General features: G+C 43.1%; 2 protein-coding genes across 2 annotated transcripts; one reads left to right on the forward strand and one right to left on the reverse strand.

Annotated features, from left to right (window-relative positions):
• Positions 1-6,569: 6,569 nt before the first annotated feature.
• On the forward strand, positions 6,570-17,893 carry C1QTNF4 (C1q and TNF related 4; the record flags this gene model as incomplete). The annotated part of the gene is given in 3 exon segments (XM_082486007.1): positions 6,570-6,602; positions 6,604-6,616; positions 16,397-17,893. Coding segments are annotated over 3 exon segments (1,155 nt in total). The 3' UTR covers positions 17,506-17,893.
• Positions 17,894-19,987: 2,094 nt separating this feature from the next.
• Positions 19,988-23,707, reverse strand: FAM180B (family with sequence similarity 180 member B). The gene is made up of 3 exons (XM_082485195.1): positions 23,563-23,707; positions 21,618-21,697; positions 19,988-21,049 (listed from the first exon to the last, which is right to left on the reverse strand). The coding sequence occupies exons 1-3, from the start codon at positions 23,627-23,629 to the stop codon at positions 20,576-20,578; spliced, it is 621 nt and encodes a 206-aa protein (XP_082341321.1). The 5' UTR covers positions 23,630-23,707; the 3' UTR covers positions 19,988-20,575.
• Between the last annotated feature and the right edge of the window lie 529 nt (positions 23,708-24,236).

Raw genomic sequence — 24,236 nt, forward strand, 5'->3', positions numbered from 1 at the left:
CTGCTGGTGTAACTACATTGAATGTAATAAATTATGACATTTCTAATATATCCCTCAGTCTATGAAGAGAACTGGTCGCATCTTTCCCATTCATTGCTTCAGTATTTCAGCAGGTTCTAACAGAATTGGCTTTTGTGTATTTTACATATTAAAATATATTTGTGGCATAAGAGTGAGAGATTTAATTTGGTTTTCTTTAAATAAAAGTTGAGATTCTTGACCATGGTTGCACATTAATTTAAATATTTGCTTTGGTAAGGCACAGGGCATAGCAGGTGAAGGAGGCTATAAACTGGGTAAACATGATTTTCTGAACAGGAAACTCTTCTTTAAATAATATCAAAAGATTCGGAGCTCATAATCTGTGTGCTTTTAGTCTGTGCCAGTTCTTCAGAGAGGCCACAAGCTGCTTAAAACTGATACGTTAGCTCTGTCAGTGTGTCCTGGATCTGCTTTTGTTCAGTGTTTTCTTAGATGACCTGGATCGTAATAGAAAGAGTGGGTGTATCACATTTGCCAGGGACATAAAAGTGTGAGACTTGAAATATGCAGGAGGAAAAGATTAGAGTTCAAAATCATTCCAGCAGGTTGGAAGAACTGCTAGGAAAAGAAGTGGATGAAATTTGGTAGGGATAAATGCAAGGTACTACAATAAGGCAGGAATAATCAACTGCACAAACACAAGAGAGAAGTAAAGACTAGGTTGCAAATCTGCAGAAAAGAATCTGAGTATTATGATAGATCACAAGCTTAACATGAGTCAATGTCATGCTGTTGCAAATGAAGGCAAACATCTTGCTAGGATATATAAAAGACATATAGCCTGGAAGACATGTGAAGCAATCCTCCTGCTCTGTTCAGCGTTGCTAAAGCCTCAGCTTGGAGGCTGTGTAAAGTTTTGGTTATTACACTTTGGGACAGGTGCAATTCAATTGGAGAGACTCCAGAGAAGGGCAGCAGGACTCATCACAAGACAGAAAAACGTGACCTGCAAGATGATTTGAAATAACTGAAATTATTTAGCACAAAGACAAGAAAGCTGGCAGCAGAATATTACAGTCTTCAGATACAAAACAGAGAAGGGAATGATCTTTTCTTTGGACTCACGGTGGATGCAACACAGAGCAAAAAGTAGCAGAAAGAAAGAATATTTTAGACTGCAGGAGTAATTTTCTAGGACCTAGGATAATAAAAACTGTTGAATATTTGGTCTGGGGAGTTTGGGAAGACTCCATCATTTTATGAACAAGTCAGACAATTGTCTGTGAAGAATGAAATTAGGCTAGGCTTGTGACCCTATCACGGGAAAGCACCTTGGACTGTTTTACATCTTAAGTTCTCTTCTAGACCGTTCTTCTATCATTTTATGAAAGCAACATGCTTATTTATGTAAATGAAATAAAAGCTGTCTGCTGGCCCTGTTCTGATGTTTGTCTTCTATCCAAGGGTAGCACAGCACCAAGAACACAGTGCAGCTCTTTCTGAAAAGAGCCTGAAAGAAAACTAAGAGTGTACTAGAAGATGGTTAAAAGAGATCTCTCATTTTGGAGAAGACATAGGTAATGGGACATTCTGATTTCCCTGGAGCAGATGCTTGACTGAGTCTATGAATGCTGAAAACAATGATATGGAAGAAGAAAAAGGAATGAGGATTAGCAGCTAGCAAAATGATCTGAACTGGAAATACAAACTCTTCTAGTATTTCATTCCTTGAATGAAAGACTGTAGTCCAAAAATACTTTTTTAAAGATAAAATGAAATAAAATAATGGAATTCTGAATAGGAATAAAATAAAGCATAGTTCTACAAGTGATGTTTTTAGGCATTTCTCCAGGGTGAGAAAATCTAGGTCCTGTAGTATTCATGGTTTAACATACATTGTTTAATATAAATGGAACAGACGGTCCCCTGTGCATGGTGAAAAAATGCTGGATCTCTGTGAGGAGACAGGTAGAAAGAAATAAGGGCGCAATGATGCTGCAGTGGAGAGCTGCACATAAGATCCTGAATAGAACATGTTTTGAGTCGAACCAAAGAATTTTTAATCCTCTAAAGGGAGAAGGGTTTTTCTCTCTCCCCAGGCTTTAGACCTTTCCACTCAGACAAAAAGAAAAGCTCTTAGAGAAGTTAAAGACATACTGAGAGTAGTGGAAGTGGGTTTTATACCAGCCAGGCAATAGGGAATTTTTTCTATGAAAACAGGTACTCTCTGGGACTGAAAGGCTGCAAAGCAGCTGCTGGAAAGAATCTGTGTTGAATGAACAAGACAAGGAGAAAATGAAGAATAAGGCTGTGCTTTTTAGAAGGCTGTTTTCATGGAGCCATTGCTCAGTGAACTGTAGCATATTAGCATTATAATCTGGTGTCATTTAAACACTCTTACACTGGAATTATCCATACATTGATGGAAATCCTCATATTTTTATTTACTCTGGGACATGTGAGCACAAACTGTGACACTATATAAGCTCTGATTGCTTTTCCCTCTGCCCCCATCTTCCATTGCTGCTTGAACAATTTGGAAAAAATTATGGTTTGCTTAGAAAGCCGGTCACATGATGCCCCAGATATTTCAAAGTAAATTCACATCCCTTCCACCCAAGGACTGACCAGTGCTTTCCATTAGCTTGTATTGCTTTACCTGAGCTTATTTCATCGCTCCTTCTTCCATCCTTCCCTTTGCTTTCTTTGCTTCTCATACAAGTATATGAAACCCAGTCTTTATCTGGGAGACAGAAAGGGCATTCAAAAGAAATCTTACTGTGACCTGATGCTAAATCACGGAATCACGGAATTTTCAGAGTTGGAAGGGACCTCTAGAGATCGTCTAGTCCAACTCCCCTGCTAAATCAGGATTGCCTAGAGCACATTACTTAAGACTGCATCCAGGCGGGTCTTGAAAATCTCCAGAGAAAGGTACTCCACAACCTCTCTGGGAAGCCTGTTCCAGTGCTCTGTCACCCTCACCGTAAAGAAGTTTTTCCTTGTATTTGAACGGAACTTCCTATGTTCTGACTTGTGCCCATTGCCCCTTGTCCTGTCACTGGGAACCACTGAAAAGAGCCTGGCTCCATCCTCCTTCAGCCCACCCTTTAGATACTTGTAAGCAATAATAAGGTCTCCCCTCAGCTTTCTCCAGGCTAAAGAGTCCCAGCTCTCTCAGCCTTTCCTCATAATGGAGATGCTCCAATCCCTTAATCATCTTAGTTGCCCTTCGCTAGACTCACTACAGCAGTTCCCCGTCTCTCTTGAACTGGGAAGCCCAAAACTGGACACAGTATTCCAGTTGTGGCCTCACCAGTGCAGAGTAGAGGGGGAGAATGACCTCCTTCAACCTACTGGCCCACTCTTCCCTATGCAGCCCAGGATTCCATTGGCCTTTCTAGCAACAAGGGCACATTGCTGGCTCATGGATAATTTACTGTGTACCAGGACCCCCAGATCCTTCTCCTCAGAACTACTTCCCAGCAGGTCTGCCCCTAACCTATACTGGTGCCTAGCATTCTTCCTCCCCAGGTGCAGGACCTCGCACTTGCTCTTGTTGAACCTCATTAGGTTCTTCTCTGCCCAGCTCTCCAGCCTGTCCAGGTCACGCTGGATGGCAGCGCAGCCCTCTGGAGTGTCAGCCACCCCTCCCAGTTTGGTATCATCAGCGAACTTGCTGGGGATACACTCTGTCCCCTCATCCAGGTCATTGATGAATATATTGAACAAGACTGGACCGAGTATTGACCCCTGGGGGACACCACTGGTTACAGGCCTCCAACTTGACACTGCTCCGTTAATCACAACCCTCTGAGTTCTGTCACACAGCCAGCTCTCAATCCAAGTTGCTGTCAACTCATCTAGCCCACACAAATGAGGGTCAGCTTTGGAACAAGGTAGTTCTGGAAGGAGATAAAGCAAAAGATTGCTAATGTGAAAAATCTCCTTTTTACTAGTAGGAGGAGGCAACAAAGTGGAGGGGTTGATCTCTATGAAACTTGGGAGGAAATCTGAGACAGGCTGGGCAGAGAACTACTGAACATGCTGGAGGGGGTTCTGCAGATGGTAATCTGTTGGAAGCTGTTGATAATTGTCTTGGAAAGGTGTTAGAAGTAGCTAGAAGGAAGGTAGGGGACTGAAAGAATTTGAGTAGAGGGAGCACTGGCTTGAAATATGAACTCAATGTGAACATTTGGTTTTAGGGTGCATGGCTGAAATTTCTGTGTGGTTGTGAGGAAATTGTGTAGGCTACTGCAAATGGTACTGTCAGTATGAGTTGCATATTTAATGCAATGTAATGATATCCAAGCCTGCTTTAAATAAAGCATCTGCATAACTGTTCAGAGCAGCTATATCCTTCATGTTAATTCATATTTTTTTTTCTTTTATACTATGTCCAGTTAGGGTCTCAAAGTTACGTAAAACCTGTCAGTGGGTTGCTGCAGGCTTTATTTCAGTATTTTAGCAAAATTCTTTTCCTATAAGCAAAAATCAGAGGCGGCAGCAGCTTCAAGCTGTCAAAGGCGATTTTGCCTAGGAGGAAACTGGCTGGTCACGCTGATGAGTCTGGAATCTGTGAACACTTGACAGGCGCTGAGCACTTTCTCACTGTGGATGAGGAACTGATGAGTGAACAGCAGTGTCCAGCAGCGCTTTTTGATGGTAATGCCAAAGCCTTTTACCAGCAGCTTCCCAGTGCAGATGGGGTTTTACAGAAATAGTCATACAAGCATTTCTAATGCAATTATGAGGGGACTGGAATTTTTAAAATACTGGAAACAAAGTAAAACCAGAAAGCAGATATAGGAAAACTTTGTAAACCTATGCGTGTCTTGAGGAAATTGTTCAGCAAATGCTTCTGTCTTTCCAGGCCAGGGCAGTAGACTCTGCCTTGTGGGCAGCAGCACCTCTGTGCCAGATTGTCGCAGAAATATCCAAGTTCAAAAGCACAACTGTGAAAACTTGACTTGTACAGGGTTTAAAGGAGGAATTTCATAGGTCCCTGCTGAAGAAGATGACAAGATGATTAAATCCAAGGACCCAAATATACTCAGAGTTTAAAGTGAAAGCAGAAACTGCGGTTTTCCTGAAGATATCATCTATGAATTCACAGCCTTGCAATGTTTCATTTGCATCAGCTATAGCCTTCTCAGAAATAGTTGATAATAAAATGGCTTAAAAACTGAAAGGGCCCGGGTTCTAGCTATCTATAGGCATTCCTCAGAGAGGTCTCAGTACAAGAGATTTGACAGGAAAGACCACTGAATATGGGGAACTGCACATTGCTGACTGTGAAGGGTCAGTATTAACAAACATAACAACAACTAACTTTGCTAACTTACTTTGCCACTTTTAACTGTGTACTTGTAGCCATAAAAGAAAGAGTGCTACTGGGCCTAGAATTTGATAAACCTGATTCATGAAAAGCAGTTGATACTAAAGAGCACTATGTGTATTGCAGAATTTCATTGTTAATCAAGAACCTCTGTACCACCCAGGGCAAGTCTGGGTCTCAGACTGGCTGGTGACAAAAATGGGGGTAGTTACATGCAATGATTATTCTTTAAATTATTGTTTCTTGATTTGTCAACCGATTCACTGGCTATGAAAGTGACAGGATTGTCATGTCAGACAATTAAAGAACAGGACTAGAAAAAAACCTCATTAGCATTTGTGACCTTTGACTGACACCTCCCTTTCCCCAGAGTTTGGCAGAGGAGAGTTTTCATTCTGGAAAAATACTGGCCTCTGCTTTGGTGCTGAGCAGATGATGGTTGTTTCCTCTCAGTTCTCCAGCTCCAGGCCTGTGTCCTGACCCAGCAGGAGGAGGTGCAGAAAGGAAGATGTCAGAGAAGAGATGGAAAATACACAGATCTTAATACCTTTGATCACCTTCTTCACTAAACTAGAGCTCAGTGAATTTCCAAATTGAGATGTTGCAGCATGTTGGCAGTGAAGAGCAGCACTGCAGTGCAATTCACAGTGTCTTCACAGTAATGAAACAGCAGGGCATGAAAAGAAATGAAGGTGATTTTTTGGCTGAGTGTGATGGCAGATGTTAAAAGACAGCATGTTTTCTTGCCTTACCTGTCAAGACAAGAAAAAAGAAAACTCCCAAGGAAAGCAGCATTCCTGTAGGCAAATGCCCCAGTACAAATAGAGGCTTTTCAGGTGGATTTGCAAAGCCTACTGTCAGAAAATACCAGTCAATAGCATGTAACATTTTCTTAAAGTGTGTTATAGTGCAGCCTTTGATAGTTAAAAAAACTGAAGCAATTATGTTTTCATTGATGAAACATAGCATTACAAGTTGATCTATCAAGCAAAGGGAACTGAATCTCATCCATTCTGAAAGTTTTCTGTTAACTGCAGGTAATGAAGAGGGGACCAGAGCTACCCAACTTGTGAACATCTTTGGTTGCATTGCTAGATCAACTCTTAGCAGTCAGTGAGCTCAGACATGACTAGGAAACAAAAATGCATTTGTTGTCCTTGCTTGTAATCCCACTTGGCACTCAGCTACCCATTAATTCCCTTAGGGGGTGATTACTGGACTCCACAGGCTCATCATAACTTGTGATTTGATGATCAACCAGCAAGAACCAGCATATTCCTTCTAGCTTTTACCCAGGTGAGTGATGCAGAAGGTCTTAGAGCAATGACTGGAGGGCAGCATTCCAGTGAGTGGGGGAACAGGTTGGAAGCAACTACTGCAGGCACAGAGTTCCAGGAAAAATGAGAAATATGGGCCCACTCAAGTGAGAGAGAGAAAGAGGTGTGGCTGTGCAGCTAGAGAAGAAAACAGATAAGAGAAATGTAAAACTTGTTCCTTTTTTTGAATAGGACCTTACATAGCAATTAAATTAAAATCATATATTGTCTGATAGAAAGTGCAGGAGCAGACTCACAGAAAGGAAACTGAGGACATAAAACCATTACAGAGAGGACAATGAACAAACCTTGAAAGTACACTGCAGGTTCCAATATCTCTTACAATATCTCCACGATCTCATGTACAACAGTCTTCAACAGGAAGATATAACACAAAAATTTCCATTCCTGTAACGTATAGAGAGTCAAAATGACTTTGCTATTTAGTGCACTTTCGTGGGTGGGAGGTTCCACAGGTTCGTATCAGTTCCTGGGCAAATAAACCTACTAGTAATAGTTGTTTTCATTCTTAATGAGGGGGCAAGAGGAGAACATAAAAGGTTCACTGCAGGTTTTTTCCCATCTGATGGTGCTATACCTGACAGATCTGCTGGATGACTGGGCATGTGAATGAAAGTGGCGGTATGGAATAGGAAGGAAAGCCACTACAGCCTGTGTTTAACTGGAACACTTACTCTCATCCTGATGAAATTTCTTTTAATGTCTATAAGCATTTGTTACAACTAAGGATTGAAAGGAAAGCAACAAATAGGGCATCAACTCTGAGAAAAGCATATGAACGTCCTTTTCTGGTCTGCATGGTTGGAAGATGAAAATACTCATTCAGCTGCATTGAAGGAAACTGCTGCTTAGATGCATAGAGGAAAGTGCGGTTTAAAAACATCAAACAATAACTACCCATGCTTATGTCTCTGAACTGTTGCTAGACTTTCATTTGTTAACAGAAGGAGTGGGGTAGTGGACAATGGCTCAATGTCCAGATGGAGATCGGTGACAAGTGGTGTCCCTCAGAGGTCCATATTGGAACTGGTACTGTTTAATATCTTCATCAACAACATAGACAATGGGATCGATTGCACCCTCAGCAAGTTTGCAGATGACACCAAGCTGAGTGGTGCAGTTGACAGGCCTGAGGAATGGGATGCCATCCAGAGGGACCTGGACAAGATCGAGAAGTGGGCCCATGTGAACCTTATGAGGTTCAACCAGGCCAAGCGCAAGGCCCTGCACATGGGTCGGGGCAACCCCTGGTGTCAATACAGGCTGAGGGATGAAGGGATTGAGAGCAGACCATCTGAGAAGGACTTGGGGCTACTGAAGCTACTGAAAAGCTGGACATGACCTGGCAATGTGCACTTGTTGCCCAGAAAGCTAACTGCATCCTGGGCTGAATCAAAAGCAGTGTGGCCAGCAGGTGGAGGGAGGTGATTCTGCCCCTCTACTCCACTCTGGTGAGACCCCACCTGGAGTACTGCATCCAGCTCTGGAGCCCTCAGCGCAGGAAAGACATGGCCCTGTTGGAGCAGGTCCAGAGGGTGGCCACAAAAATGATCAGAGGGCTGGAGCCTATGAGGACAGGCTGAAAGAGTTGGAGTTGTTCAGCCTGGAGAAGAGAAGGCTCTGGGGACACCTTGTAGCAGCCTTCTAGTACCTAAAGGGGGCTTATAAGAAAGACGGGAACAAACTTTTTAGCAGGGCCTGTAGCTATAGGAGAAGGCATAATGGTTTTAAATTAAAAGAGGGTAGATTTAGACTAGTTATAATGAAGAAATTTTTTACAAGGAGGGTGGTGAAACACAGGAACAGGTTGTCCAAAGAGCTGCTAGATGCTCCATCCCTGGAAACGTTCAAGGTCAGGTTGGACGGGGCTCTGAGCAACTTGATCTAGTTGAAGGTGTCCCTGCTCATTGCAGGGGAGGTTGCTCTAGATGACCTTTAAAGGTCCCTTCCAAACCAAATTATTCTGTGATTCTGTGATCATCCCAAGAGCTAAACTTTCCTTCACTGGAAGGAAATGGAGTAGAAAAACTGAGCCATGGTGTATAACAATAAAACAGAAAGAAGTTAGAAACAGAAAGGGTTAGAATGTGAGTTGATTCCAGAGTACAGATTCTGGTGTCATTCTACCCACACAGTGGGTAGACTCACGGCTCACTCACAGCTCAGCTTACCCTATTTATTATAATGCGGAGATGTTTTTTTAAAAAAAGTGTCCCTAGGCAAGTGAGCTATACCACCACTTCAGGAAAACCTAAGAATAAACGTGTGTTCAGTGGGGCTGTCTAAAAAGCCTTTTCATTCTTTATCAACCTTTTTTAGTCCCCATACGGGGTTTGGTTGGTTTTTTCCATACTTTATAATAGCATATTAAAAGTAAGAAATTTTATGCTACATTTGCTTGTTATTATCCATATCCCCTATCCTATGTCTTTTAGAATGTAAGCATCTTTTAAAAGCTCTTCTACAGAGTCCAGCAATGTGCAGCTCAGCAGGCTGCCAGCTTCTTTGCAGACTACCATAGTTTAAATATCTTAAGCCAGGTGAGAAATTTAAAATAAAATAATCTCTGTAACTTTCTTGTTCATTTTTAAATAATAATTTCTCATCCGCCTCTGGAATTGCGCTGCTTGTGCTCAGCGTTCTTCTTCATAAGGTGTCTGCCACTCCAGTAGGTCTGTTGCTGGGGCAGTCTGTCTGGCAGCATCCTTGTGCTTCATATGGTTTTACCTCCACAGCCAAAGCAAAAAAACAGGACTTCTGTGAAACCTCCCACTACATGGCTTCCAGCCCAGCCACCTGGAACAATGAAATTGCCCTCTACTCCATTCTCTGAGGTCTCTGTGCCTTTCTCTCTCTGTAGAGCTAGCTTTTGCACTGGCCAGTCTGCCTTTTGGGGCCTTCCTCTCCCTCTGTCTTAGAACTGAGGTCTTTATGATATATGCTGCCAAAGTGTCAGTTACTTTCTTTTACCTATCAAAATACCTCCTGGTATTCCAGGCCAGACTTGTCTCTGTTAATCCTTTATGCCAGTGTGATCTGCTTTCTGGTGCAGCAATCCGGTTCCTCCTGGAGAGAAGGGACGCTTCAACAAAGCCATGTTCCACAGGCTCAGTCTCTTGTGCATACCAGGAGAAAGAAATGCACATATAAACCAGGCTAAAAAAGGAAATTAGGTTTGGGGGTGGGAAAAGAAATGGTTTAACTTTGGCATTACTGTAACTGTCACTGAATAAATGCAAAAATTCCTACTGCTGAATTGGTCTCAGTGTTTTACGTCTAAAGGTAGCAGTGTTAAACAAGCACTGTACAGCAACAGACTTCTGGCTTTCTCAAGCTGTGGTTTCCAGTCTTCTCTGGCCTATGCTTTGACAGAAGCTGTTTATCACTGAACTCATTCCCAGCAATGGCTAATTTTTTTCACTACTCGCTGCTGGTGTGATTTCAATGACAGCTTATCAATAGTTTGTTTACCTGCATGTGCAGAACAACTGTATAGTATTCAACACATTTTATGAAATACAGTTCAAATTCAAATGTTCTAACAGTGTTTTCTGTTCTTCCACATCTGATCAGTGGTGGAGGTTGTTTCTTTGCTTTACAGTTTTTAGTCTTGTTTGCTTTGAGGAGTGTGCGTGCGGTGGAGAGTTGGATTTGTGTTATTTTTTCATTTAGGAAAGGATGTAAAAAAAAATTATATTACATTTTAAAGCATTAGTTTGTTAGAGCAACCCCTTGCTCCCACATGGGGTTTATTCAGCCCTCTTCTCTACTAAAACACCACTTTGTCTAAATGAATATATTATTAAATATACATAGTAGCCAAAACAGAAGACATAGTGTGTCACCCTGGCACTTCAAAAGTGTATGGCAAATTTCCTTGAATGCTGTTATAGGAAGAAAAATCTTAATGTCAGAACTATCATGTTTCCATTATGATCAGTGAATATATATCATCTTATGTATCATCATTTTCGCTTAAACAGAGTTATTGGGCTTTGGTTGAAATACAGCAGGTTTAATTAATACTCTGAAATGCAGGCTAACATTAGAGGCTTATGCCAAAATACAGTCTCTCCATTTACTTTTCCCAAGTCTGGCTGGAGTTGGGGCACTTCAAACGAATTCTTATCTCTCCACAGATCTTTGAGTACATGGAAGCTGGTTTATTATGTTAAAGGACTCCCTTGACTCAAGGAAATATTTAAAATCAAGTACTTTCTATATTAACGCCATACAGTTCTGTCATTCAAATTGTGGCTTATATTGTCCACAAAGCATCCTGAATGCTTCAGTCAATGTTTTACCTCTCAGGATTGTTCCAGAGTTAAAAAAAACATATTAATCAAAAGCGGAGAAAGGCTAAAGCCATAAGTGAATCACACAGATTTTTTACAGATTTTGCTTTTGAGGATCTGCTACAGTTAATTTCTCCTTGATGTTGGAAGAAGTGATACATTTGCATCATTATCTGATGCTCTTACTCTGTATCGGATGAGTGGAACAGACAATATGTGGTATCTGGTGAAAAAAAATCTTGCTAACTGTAGTCCAGGAAGGATGCTCATTACACAGGCTTTCACTGATTCAAATAATTGAAACATTTGCAGCTGTCCTTAAATATCAGAGTGAGAGCTAGGATGAACAGGGCTTTGCTCTTGCAGCTTACAGGATTTTAAGAACTTTTACTAGCAGTTAATCCAACTGCACTGCTTCACTTTTGTTTCATATCACATTCTTCAGTGATCTTCTGGATAAAACTCCCACTGAAATTAAAGGACTCTTGCCTAAGCTAGGACTAGAGAACCTAGCTCATTAATATTTTTGAATAAAAAGAAAACCCTTGTGAGTTTTACAAGAAGATCTGGCCTGCTAGTCTAGAAATGGGGTGACCTTTCTATTATTGAAAGTCCTTTTGTAAATCCGTGGATTTCAGTAGAAGAGTAAAGCTAATTGTCTTTCCACTGGTGGAAAGGACAGAAAAATCACCAGGAGAAAAAAATTTCCAGGACAGAAAAATCACCTCCAGCAAGCACAAAGCTATTAAAGTTTCCTGGGTCATGCAAATGGTGAACTCGGTCTTTTTCTTTTCAAAAAAGATTTGCAACTCCTGTTCTGCTATGTGAGTCACTACCATTTTAGCCCATTCTTTCCAGGTCATTAATTTAATGTCAGTGCCTTTGAGAACTGTTTAGCTCCATCACGTTTTATGCCTCCTATTCAAAATTAGTTTCTTGACTTCTTCTCCGTGGGCTGCTGTCCCTGTTGGTACTGCCTAGTGTAAAGGCAGTAGCATACCTTGTTTATCCCTTGGGTCTGCTTACCTTCATTGCATCCATCTGTGGTGTTACCACAATAAGGAATGGTAGGGTAGGGGACAAAGGGCCCTGATTCGTACGTGAATGCAATGAGAATAACACAGCTGCTATGTATGACACATGCATGGCGCATGCTGAAAACCCACTTTTCAAATCTCGCCTGGGTCTTTCACTCACTCTGCAGTATTAAAACTTATGCCATAGCATAAACTTAAGGCTGATACCACAGTGTCCATGGCCAGCCTCACATCTCTGGTGCTATCTCTTCCCTGCTGGAAGAAAGCTAGCCCCGTAAAAGGCTTGGGCACCGGAAGCATTTTCTGGGGAAGCAACAGAACATTTTGGAAGCTTTATCTTTCAGATGCTATGCTAATACTCAATCCAAGAGTTGTCGTGAGTTGCCTCTGTTTATGGCAGCCCTGTAGCTAGCTGAGTCTTCCTAATGATTGGCAAATTATTCTTAGACTGGTTTAGTGTGAGAGGCAGTTATTAGATGCTTTCTAAATTATTTTAAAAAGATAAAGAACCTAAATAGTCCTGAAAGTGGTGAGTGGGAGCTGTCAAGGAAACAACTTGCTAATGGAAACACAGCAGAATCAACTGCCTTATTTAAGAAGAGCTGATAAATAAGGGACTGCAGCAGCAGAGTCTTTGCAACTGTAACTGAATGATCCAACCTTTAATAAGTGACCTTATTACAGAGAAATTAGCATTGGGACAGAAACAAGGATAGTGGTCATTTGAAGGAACATAAGGTCAGATTCACTACAGAGTTTATTAAACTGTTTTGTCTTTTTGTGGGTTTTTTTGGCCAGCAGTGAAGTGCTTGCAGTATATTCTGTGACTCCCAGATATGCTGAGCGAGCCCTGGAGCACAGGCCGCACTTTAGAACCAGGCTGGTTAGTGTGGCTAAAAATGCAAATGCCAAATCCTTTCCTGTCATTTCTTGTTTCAAGAGCATGTGGCCATGTCACAGTCATCCTGGTTCTCCATGTGGCCACACCATGGTGATCATTGGAATAACAATGGATAAGTATGAATCAGAAACATCTAATAGGCTTTATAAGTTTGCCTTTAGGGCTTGGTTTTCTAAGCTGGAAGCTGAAATGAGCCTGCTGTGCTAGATGTAGCACTCTGCACTCTGTGAAAATAATACTGCTGAACCAGAGGCTGAGCTCACAGCGTGACAGTTTGGAATTTAGTTCTTGGTGGGATGTTAGGGCCTATTAGTATTGTTTAAATGTCAGCAATGGCCAAATGCTGTACAGACATGGGAAGAGAGAGTCTTTGCCCTGAGGAGCTCACAAACTAAATGGCAAGTGAGGAAAAATAAAGACAGCATGGAAGCAGATGCATGGAAGTTAGCAATGGCTTAATAGTTCCATTGAAAATGCTTTCTTAAATTAATTTGCTGGATGAAAGATAGTCTGTCTGTCAGACCTGCCATTAGCTGGTTAGTTCCATGTAAGTATCATGGCTAGGGTGTAGCGACTGAATTTTCAGCTGTGAGAAGGCAGTAGCTATGGGAATCGGTTATGGAATCGGGAATCATGACTTAGGAGGTCTGTAGTCCAACCTCCTGTTGAAAGTAGGGCCAATACTGAATGCAGATCAGGTTGCTCACAACTTAATCCGGTCTAGTCTCGAAAACTTCCAAGGATGGATATTTCACAGTCTCTCTTGGGCAAACTCTTCCATTCTTAATTGCCCTCAGTGTGAAATTATTTTGCTTATATGTGGTCTGAACCTTCTCCTTTGGATTTTATGACCAATGACCATTGTCTCTTATCCTCCCACTATGCACATCAGTGAAGAACCTAGCTCTGTCAGCTCAGTAACCTCTTCATAGATACTGGAAGGCTACTACTAGATACCCCCAAAGCTTTCTGTTCTCCAGGCTAAACAAGCCCAGTTCCCTCAGCCTCTCTTCATAGGACAAGTGCTCCAGACCTCAACCATCTTCGCTGCCTTCCTGGTGTCACTCAAGTGCCAACTATAGGGAAATAATCACTGCCTGTGGTTACTGGCTACATTCTGTTGATGCACTCCAGTGTGCTGTTAGCCTTCATTACTTGTAGGGCACAGCACTAACTCAGATATAAATTATGGTTTGCCAGGACTCCTAGATCCATTTCAGTAACACTGCTCCCCAGCCAGTTAGTCACCAGCCTGTACCAACACACAGGGTTAGTTCATCCCAGGTACAGGAATTTGCATTCATCCTTGCTAGATTTCCTTTCAGTCCATTTCTCCAGCCTGTCTAGGTTCCTCTGAATAGCAGCTGTGCCTCCAAGTGTATTGGCAAACCCTCTGGGTGTCGTCTGCAACATTGATGAGTGGGCATTCTGTCTCCTTCTCCAGGTCATTGATAAGAAATATTAAAGAGGACATGTGAAATTAAATATTAAACACTAGCCCTTGAGCCTGACAACCCAGGCAGTTTTTCACCTATCTAGTAGTCTACTTATCTAGATTGTAACATCACAACTTGGATAGAGGAATGCTCTGGGAGACTATAACAAAAGCCTTGCTAAAAGGTAGGTGACATCCACTGGTCTCTTCTCACAAGAAGGCAATCAGTTTAGTTAGACATGATCTATCCTCAATTGATCAACACATGCTAAATGTCGTGTCCTTTGCCTAGAAATGTGTTCCAAGAAGAGTACTGCATGATTTTCCCAGGGACCAAAGTGAGGGGCTAACTATCTGACCAGCCTGTAGTTCCTCAGGTTGTCTCACTTGCCCTTTCTGAAGATGGGTGCATTTACTTTTCTCCAGTCACCAGGGACCTTCTTTGATCTCCATGAGCTTTCAAAGATAACAAATATGACATCAGTCAGCTCTCTCAACACCCTTCAGTGCAGTCCATGGGGTCCCATGGATGTGTTCAGGAGAAGCACGCTAAGTCAGAAAGAACATTCTGAATTCAGGGGCATGGAGGAAAGTACTGAGATGTTTGTGAGAGAAGTGATTTAGTGTGAAATTAGGACATAGATGGATATTTCTTTTTGTCTTTGCTAGTGTGTGGCTTTCGTGTAATTAAGTGAGAATCTGATTCATTCTTGGGTTCATATCTGTTAGAGCTGCATTTCAGATTTCAGTTTTATTCTCAAGTGTGAAAGAGCAAGGACTTCAGGTCAAGCCGAATTCCTGTTGGTGAGTGATTCTAGGTATCACATATTGCCAAACCAAGATCCCATTGCCACCTCACAGTCTACATGGATTCCGTCTGCTTTATCTCTATTACTAGGCCATCCCAGTTGATTCAAATATTTACCCCTTTATCCTTTTTAATTCAGGATTTGTCTTCACCCCTCCCCCAATGATTAGCATGTTTTGCTTCTGTTCTGCTGGTCTGTGAATTCATTGTTTGCAGGCTGGCAAGGCACCAGTTCTGGGGTGACAGATGGGGCAGACTGCAAACCAGGCAGTTGCCTCCCAGCCTGAATGATATTTTAATAAGCACAGAGAGGTGACAGAGAGAGAAGCTTCTCACTGGAATGACTGGCAGTTTTGTTTTCAGCCTGAAAGCACTAATAGATGATTTTTGGTCTCAGTCCAAAAAAAAAAATCACAGAAACTAGAAGCAGAAAATCCCATTAACTCCCAACTTTTCCCTCTTTTTTAAGGGTCAAAGAAGTTTTCCTCTCTGGTCTATTATCTGAAGAGGGAGTTGTTCCTCTGGTTTTGGTATTTCAGTTCTCTCTCAGGGATTCTATACTTTGGGAGACTTGCCTTTTATTTATCTTTTGTTTTCCTTCTTTTTTCATTTAATTCATTTTCTCCATTGCTTTCCTTCCTTCCCTAAACATTGCCTCTTCTAGTTAATTTACACTCTTCACAGATTCATGGTGAAGTCTGTCTGAATAATGGGGTCTACCAACTTACTTGGCTTCCACCTTCCACATCCTGTGAAACAGCTAGTGCAGGGCTAGGGAATGTCATCTGCATGGGAATCTCTAGAGTGTACGTCCTCTTCTCCCTGCCCTTCAGCTGTATCTCAGTTGTATAATACAGGGTCTGTGTAAGGCTTTGTTTCATCTTTGGTCTTATGAATAAAAGCACTACAAAAGAGAGCTCTGGCAAAGCCCCAGCAAGCTCTGAGATCCCTCTGCATTGTGAGCAACACAGTGTTTTGCAGACAATCTGTAGGATAGCCAGGCTTTTGAAGGAGAAGATTCTTTTTCTTCCTACAAGTACAGGCAAAAAAGGTCCAGTTCTTGCTAGGAAAACATCAAAATGGTGCTGGGATCTGAACTGAGGTGTAGTCCCGTACGCTGGTCAGAGAATGCACTGGAAACTTCTCAATATTTGGACATAGACCTTCATGTCTATTTAACAAGATTCAGGTCTCAGTTTCAACTGGAGTATGAGGTGGAAATTAATGAGATTCCTGCTAAAATATGCTTCTTTTTCCTTTCAGATACAATGATGACACGGAAGGTTCAGATCCTGTTTGGCTTCCTTTGCTGCATGATTTTTCTGCCTACAGATGGCTTCCCAGCAGACACCAGTACTGAATTTCGTTCTGCTTTCTCTGTGGCCAGAACCAGCAGCATGGAAGGGAGCTCTGAGATGGTCATTACCTTTGACAAAGTGTATGTGAACATTGGCAATGACTTCGATCCCAAGACTGGATTGTTCCGCTGTCGGATCCCTGGAGCCTACTACTTCTCCTTTACTGTTGGGAAATACCCAAAGAAAAATTTGTCTGTCATGCTGATGAGAAACAAGAATGAAGTACAAGTGATTGTGTATGATGAACATCACCGCAAGGAACGGAAGGTAGCCAGCCAGAGTGCCATGCTGCAGCTTGACTACGGTGACACGGTTTGGCTGCGTTTACATGGAGATCCCAAGTACGCTCTTTACAGCAATGTGGGCCCCTATACAACTTTCAATGGCTACCTAATCTATCCAGACACTTCTGCCTTCTTCCAGAATGCTCTCAGCTCTCAAGAGCTGGGGCCACACCATCACACTATTCAGCAATTTCCTGGAGAGCAGAATGAAGCTTCACAGCGACATGTGCTGTCTGATCAACCAAACAGGGAGCAAGACCCCCGCTCTGCATTTTCTGTTGCCCGCTCACAAAGTCTCCTGGGGACGGATGACAAGCAAACCCAGCATGAGCCAATCACGTTTGACACAGAGTTTGTGAACATCGGAAAAGATTTCAATTCCTCCACTGGCATCTTCTCATGCCGTATACCTGGTGCATACTATTTCTCCTTCACCATTGGCAAAATGCCCTTTAAGACTATGTCAGTGAAACTTATGAAGAACCACAATGAGGTGCAAGCCATGATCTATGATGACAACCACTCCAAGAGGCGAGAGATGCAGAGCCAGAGTATCATGCTGCCTCTGCAATATGGGGACACCGTTTGGCTCTACAGCCATCAGCACGATGGCTATGGTGCCTACAGCAACCATGGCAAGTACATCACCTTCACAGGCTTCCTGATCTATTCAGAGGCTCAGCCGAAGAAGACTCCAGGTGCCAGCTCACCCCAAGGGTCAAATAATTAAATGCAGGTGTGAAAGGAGCATAAGAAAAGCCAAGGTGCCATGAACTTGGATATAGCTCCTCTTCGAATGTCATCTTCTACTTTGAGCATGCTATCATGTGTCCAGTGTTTTCCTTCTGCTGCACGCTTGTACCCTGTCTGCAGGGCCACTGCTGTGTCTGCCATTCATCCTTAGAAAGGTCTTTGCAGGTTGTATGTGTTTGTCCTGTGTTGGTGTTTGATTTAAGCATAAAGCATGACGTAGTTTTGGGGCAGGGGTGGGGCAGCGTAGTGAGATGCTGAGGATCAGAGAAACACTGCAATAATGTTACTGCAGATTCCCAGCACCCAGAAAGCAAAGGATGTGGTGACTTGCCTTGCAGATCTGGAGAGTGAATAAATGTAATGAAAATGAATGTAATAAAAATACAAAAGATGTAAAATTTTCTCAGATTGAAATTTGTTGTTACTTGTGAGACTTGTGTGCTCGTCACTGGCTGAGGTACCTGTTCAGGAGAGAAAGAAGCATGGTGATTGTATGAGCTGCAGTATGTGTTACTGAGCCAATTTGTCTGTGTACACTCTTTTTTATCATTAGTGTATGTGAAGTGTTGGTACCTCTTATGATTTTATTCCAAGTTTCACAATATTTGGCACTTTTCTTAATCTGCTGGTGATGAAGTCAAGAATCTGTGCTTGAGAATCTCAGCTTCCATTTAATGAAAATAATGCATTTAGAAACAAACAAAAAAGTAGGCTTCTAGTCCCTTGTAGTAAAGGATGAGGGCTCAAATCTATGAATGGACCATCCTGTGAAAGCTCAGAAGCAAGGTAAGTAAGAAGAATAAAAAATGTATTTTTAAATTTCTCAATATTTGGGTCAGAAGCAGGCTCTTAATGTATAAGTGCGAGTACTATCATGCTGTGCAACAGCAGCATTGACTGCAGGGGCATTACATTCTCCAGAGATGAGCTCCTTGAATACAAGGGTACAGCTAACCTGCCGTATGCTGTATCGGTAACCTAGTGCAAACAGGAGCAGAGGTACCATTAAGTGATATTTTCAGCATGTGTGTTCCAGTGGTTTCTCACACGCTGTGTTCTGCCGAGCCGTAGTGCTGCTGTAGAGAGACTGATGTGGCTGTAGAGGGCTCTGGTGTGTTCCTGCAGGGCCATCGGGACTGACAGCGGAATCCATCCGGGAGGGTGGCTGGAGGCTTAAGGCTTCATCGTAGTGCGATTGGTGCTGTTTCAGTCGAACTAAACCCTGCTTTGTCTCCCAAAATACACAAACTGCAAAAGTGCATCATCTTCAGCATGCACAAAACTTTGTGACGTCACTTGAGTTTAATTTGTAATCTTCTTAACAAATAGCAATGCTCTTAAATGCTCTTAACAAAATCCTGCATTCAAAACAGTGTATTTGCACCTGAGTCACCAAGCCCACCCCCTCAATCTTTATCCGGAGATTCATATAGCTCACAGACTGTGCATTCTCCAGCAAACAATATTTTCATGCACTAGCGCTATCCCAGCTCGGCTTTTTGATGACGTTCTCTGCTCAAACCGGACTTGTCTGCAGCCATTCCCTGTCTCCGTCACTCCATACATATCCTAGACATTAAAGACTGGGGGCATATTTGGGAAAAGGATAAAGGGTAGAGATTGGAGGTATGGAATAAAAAAAAAAAGCAAAAGAATAGAAGAACATTAAGTGGAGCACTAGTTTGCTAGAAATTACACTTCAGAAAAAATGCTAATCTTAGCTCCTACATCCTTTGGGAAAAACAAACGCAAACAAAAAAACCCAAACAAAAAAACCTAAGCAACAAACAACCTGCTTTATGAACTCTGTAAATCTATCTTCTCCTGTCACAGCCCTAACCTGACCTCTAAAACCATTCTCTGTGGCATCTTGCTTCCAGGCTTCTTATTCCTGCCTCACCATTTCTCCTCTCCATCTGTTGGGCAACAACAGCTTGGAAAAAGATTAACTAGGTCAAAAGCTAGCAGTTCCCACTTTGAATGTCACCCATGCCTCCTTTGTTGAGCATGGAAAATTAAGAGTATATTGATAGAAAGGGAATTATGGATCCCATCATCTAAGCACATGCAATGAATGTTCAAAATTAATGTACCTATAATAGCAGCGGGAAACCTAGCAGAAATGAAAAAAAAAAAATCAAACCCCTCCTGAGTAGATAATTACATTTATTTAATTCCACACTGCAACGTGTAAGACAGAGAAAGGTTAATGACCTCTTTCTATAAAATAATTGTATTTCTGATTTTGAGGACAGACATTGTGTATTTATTATGTTTGGCTTGTAAAGTGCCATAGCTGTACAAAGAACTTCAGAGAAGAGGTAAAATATGCTGAAGAAATAACTAGGTCACAATCCTTAGGAATTTAAATGAGATATAAGGAAGTATATTCCAAACTGATAACTGACACAAAGCAGTGTACTTGTATAAATACCATATGCAAATACTAGAAAGCTTCATGCAATACATATATCGTCAGGTTGCTTTTTAAAGAAAAATGAATACCTGATATGGGAAACTGCTATGGACACATAAAATGTGATGCCACATGAGCAGAAAGCTGAAATTAAATATGCGACCTATATCATGAAACACAACAAAATCTGCTTAGCTGGTTACTGGAGAGGAGAAAAAAAATACTGTATTTGGTTGAAACCGCAGCGGGAATACAAGGAGGCTGAACTGAATTATCTGCAATGAAGTCAGCTAGGACACCAGAGTAATATCCTGGAAAAAAACTGCCTGGGCATCTCCCCAGCAAGCCTCAGCGATCAAGAGAGATAACACATCTACATAGCACTGCCCCCTTCAGCACAGCCCACTTGACAAACAAAAACAAACAGGGGGAAAAAAAAGAACCAAAACACAAAAAAGGGTGAAGAGCACTTTATAGTTTTGTCCTATTTAATTTAAAAATAAAAGCTTGTGTATAAATCCTTAGAGGGTGGCCAGCGCAATGCAGAAAGCAGGACAAAAAGCGGGGCGTATTTGTACAAAGTCCTGAATAATGTGGAAAGCATGCAAAATAACCAAGGCTGCTGCTGAAGTCAGGTGTGTCCTTTCCTACAGTAGTTTCCCTTATTGTCTCTCTTTGTCCTGGCCAGATTAGAACGATAGAAATGTTTCAGGGATGCTAAATGGGAAGGCTTCTCCTTCCAGGGCCAGGAAGCCAGGAGAAGGGTGGTGTTTGCAGGGCAGAGCCCCTTGCACAGGTCACGAAAGATTTCATCAACCAGCTGAGAGAAAAAACTAATCCAGAGATTTTTATCCAGACCTTGTGTGGAGCGAACCTGATAGGCACAGTAAACACTGGTGAAAAGGAGACGGTCAAACTCCATTAGAGGCAAGGTGGTATCAGTCAGTGAATAATACTTCAGATGCTGCTCAATTTCTGTCGGTGTTTTGGGAACTTCATCCTCTAAAATCTGCATGAACCGCCGTGCCGGGCGCAGGGAGGCCAGCTCTTCATCCTGCAGCCGGATTGTTCTGTTGGCCTGAATATCCAGCCCTCCCCAGAGCATCTGGAAGAGAAGAGCAGCATGCGCACGGGAAGCCCAGCACAAACCCTCCGCTGGTTATAACCAAGCTGTGAAGCCATCTGCAGCGCTGCCAAATCTCACTCAGGCCGGACCGAGAGGCAGACGCTCCCTGACTCGCTGCCCACGGCCCGCCTAGTCCCGCTCCATGTCCTTCTCTGCCAGCCCCACACCCCTTTTCTGACCGTTTCTGACCGGCCCTGCACCTCAGTTTCCCCGTGGGACCCGTCCAGCTCTTGCCTCCCGCCCTGCCTCTCCTGACGCAGTCCTGCCCTCAGCAGCTCCCGGCGCAGCAGGCCTGGGTGGGGAGATGTCCCTTGTCCCACCCCAGAGCTATGAGGTGCCGTGGAGGGGGTCAGAGCCCCCTTCAGCTGCAACCCGCAATGGGAGGGAGCACAAATGCAATTAGGGCATCGCTGAGGCATTTTCCAGGCACTCCCGAAGTCTGGCAGGGATGAGAACAAGCAGAACATGTGAGTTTTTACATGCATGCAGGTGGGAGCACAGGTTGCTAACAGTGCCTCAGCCCACAGGCCCCCAATGCCCAGGAGACCTCTAACATGATGTCGGCGTCCTCTGGGCTGCGACGGGGTGCGTTGGCACCGGCACCGTCCCTGCTGTGAGGATGTTCATCTGGAAGACATCAGGAAGAGTTTGATAGCACAAGACCACAGCCCTTCCTGTTTATTTTTGTCATTTGGTTGTCAATAATGTCTTCAGTATTTCTGAGCTGCCACTCATCGCTTGCCAAACATGACAGATGCTAACCACGGGATTTTGATGAGGAAAACAGGCTTTTTAAGAGAAGCAGAAGTGGTCAAGGGAGGCAAGTGCAAGTTTTCAGTCTGATGGCCCTTAATCCTGCCAAGAGAGCTTAAAGCATAAAGTAGCAAAGGCACCCGCTTTGGCAGGCAGCAAGGAAGCCCCTCTCGCCGGGTATGGGTGGGTTTTGAACTGATGGGTTTTGGTCGCTTGGCAGTTTTTGCTAGGAGAAAGTGATGCTTCCCAACAGAACGAGGGTGCTGGGGAGGCTCCTCAAACTGCTGGTGGAAACATAACCTGATGCTTATCCTGGTTTTATACTTCTTCCCTGAGCACCTGCTGCTGGCAGGGGCAGAGTGTGAGGGTAAAAGAAACCTGGTCGTATTCATTATGGCTCTTGTCATGTCCAGCTAATTCCTTGCTGAGCGACCCATCAACATTTAAACTGGGAAAAATTGGTACAAGGCCAGAGGAAGGGAGTTTGTTAACATGAGAGTCACATTAATCCTAAAAATTCTTCAGTTTTCATTTACAAATACTTCTAATGCTTTAACTCTCTGTATTTGTTTTGCCTTTATTATTTCTTTCTTTGTGCAAAAAAGGAGACACAAGTAGCCTCAGTCCAAGACCATGAGAAGGAGACTGCAGCTCCTCCCTTCTTTGTGTTGATGGGCATAGTCGTCCTGTAGCCAAGACCCTCTTCTACTTCTTGCAGACTCATCCTTCAGATCAGGAAAGATGAGACAGAAAAGGCTTGAATAAAGCAGCAAGCTCTCTAACACATATTTTTTTTCTTCCTTTTTATACGGATGAAGGCTTTCTTATATAAAAAAAGAGGGAGAATTTGTGTTCAGTACCCCAGAGTTAAGGTCAGCAGGTGCTTATAAAAAGCAGAAAAATGATTTAATACTGTATGTGTGCGATGACTGCTACCAAACCTCGCTTCCAAGTTTCCATTCTTGATTAAAGCTTTTCAGGGAGATGTATGAGATGCCTGAAGAAGTGCACTGCCACCCCCCAGGCTGCAGAGGTTTGTTTCTCTGCACAGCTGCAGGCTCCCTGATCCAAGCCAGCTGTGGCCTTGGAATGTGAGCCGGGATGGAGCTGCTCTTTCTTACCCCTCCATGGGTGTGCCAGCGAAGCTTTTAGCTCAGGTGAAGATACTACGTCATCCAAAAATTTCTTTGCTGGGCTTCTCTCTGCCAGCTGACCTGCTAAGTTCCCAGATCCCTCTACTGAGAGTCATCTGATTGGCTGCAAAGTCAGTGAATTTGTTGAATAGCCGCCAAACTGCTGTTACTGGTAACTGTCTTATAAATATAGGCAGCGTTAGAATTTTGAGCAGAGTAAAACAAAAATTAAACAAAGCATAACAAATAATGTACTGAAATAATAACGTAAGTGTCCTTTGGAGATGGGAAAATAGTCCCTTATTTACTTTATCATTCAACAGTCAGATTTTTTGCCAAAAAAAGCATCATCTAGAAAATCCACAAACACTCTTACAGGAGCAGACTTTTTCAGTGGAGACCAAAGAAAACCCTCCCCCTGCCACCAAACATAGCAGCATGTCCTTGTCCTGCAAGGAGGTACAAGTGTCTCCCTCATTGAACAACCCGCAGCTGGGGCTCCCCCCACCGCACTCTCTCCCGTGGCAGCAAAGTGTCGTGCCACTGGCGTTGCACGGACGCTCGCCAAGCCAAAGAAGCCACATCGCTGGCAGGTGTGCTCCCTACCTGTCAGCCTCTGGGACCCAGCAAACACGCAGAGGATCAGCCAGGCGTTGAAGGGCACCTGGGCCATGGCAGCCCTGCCCGGCAGCCGCTGCCACCCCCTCCGTGGACAGTGCCGCGCGTGAAACGAGAGCCGTTCCCTGTGGCGCCTTCCCTCGCCGCTTCTGGTCCCAGCAGCCTCTGTTGGAACAGATCCACCGTTCTCTGTTCCCGGTTGCAGTCCTGGGAAGGGCTCGCAGTTCAACTTGCTGACCCCGAAGGACATTTTCCGTCATATTTTGGAAACTTGGAAGACTTTGTTGTGAATTTTTTGGCAGAAACGTTTACGCTTCTTTTCCAAAGACTGGTTTCCCACTGCAATTTATTATAGGAAACTATTAGCCACAAGAAATTTCACTACACATGATTGCCTCTGAAGAAGGGAGTACCTCCTGGTCCCTTCTGCCTCCGCACAGTGCTTCTGTCACATCTCCGTGACACCTCTGCTCAGCTACTTGGCTTCATTTCCAGTTTTCCTTTTTCCTGAGTTTGAAAATGTACAAACAATCCTGAAATGTCACAAAGGGATAAGGCTGGCAGTCTGTGCAGAGTCAGGGAAGGGCAGTAGCAGCCGAAATAGATAAGCAGGCAGAAGAAATGTCATTTGTTCAGCTCTCTACCAAAACTCCTGTAGGGAG

This window comes from Vanellus vanellus, assembly GCF_965231255.1.
Source record: "Vanellus vanellus genome assembly, chromosome: 6".
NCBI lineage: Eukaryota > Metazoa > Chordata > Aves > Charadriiformes > Charadriidae > Vanellus > Vanellus vanellus.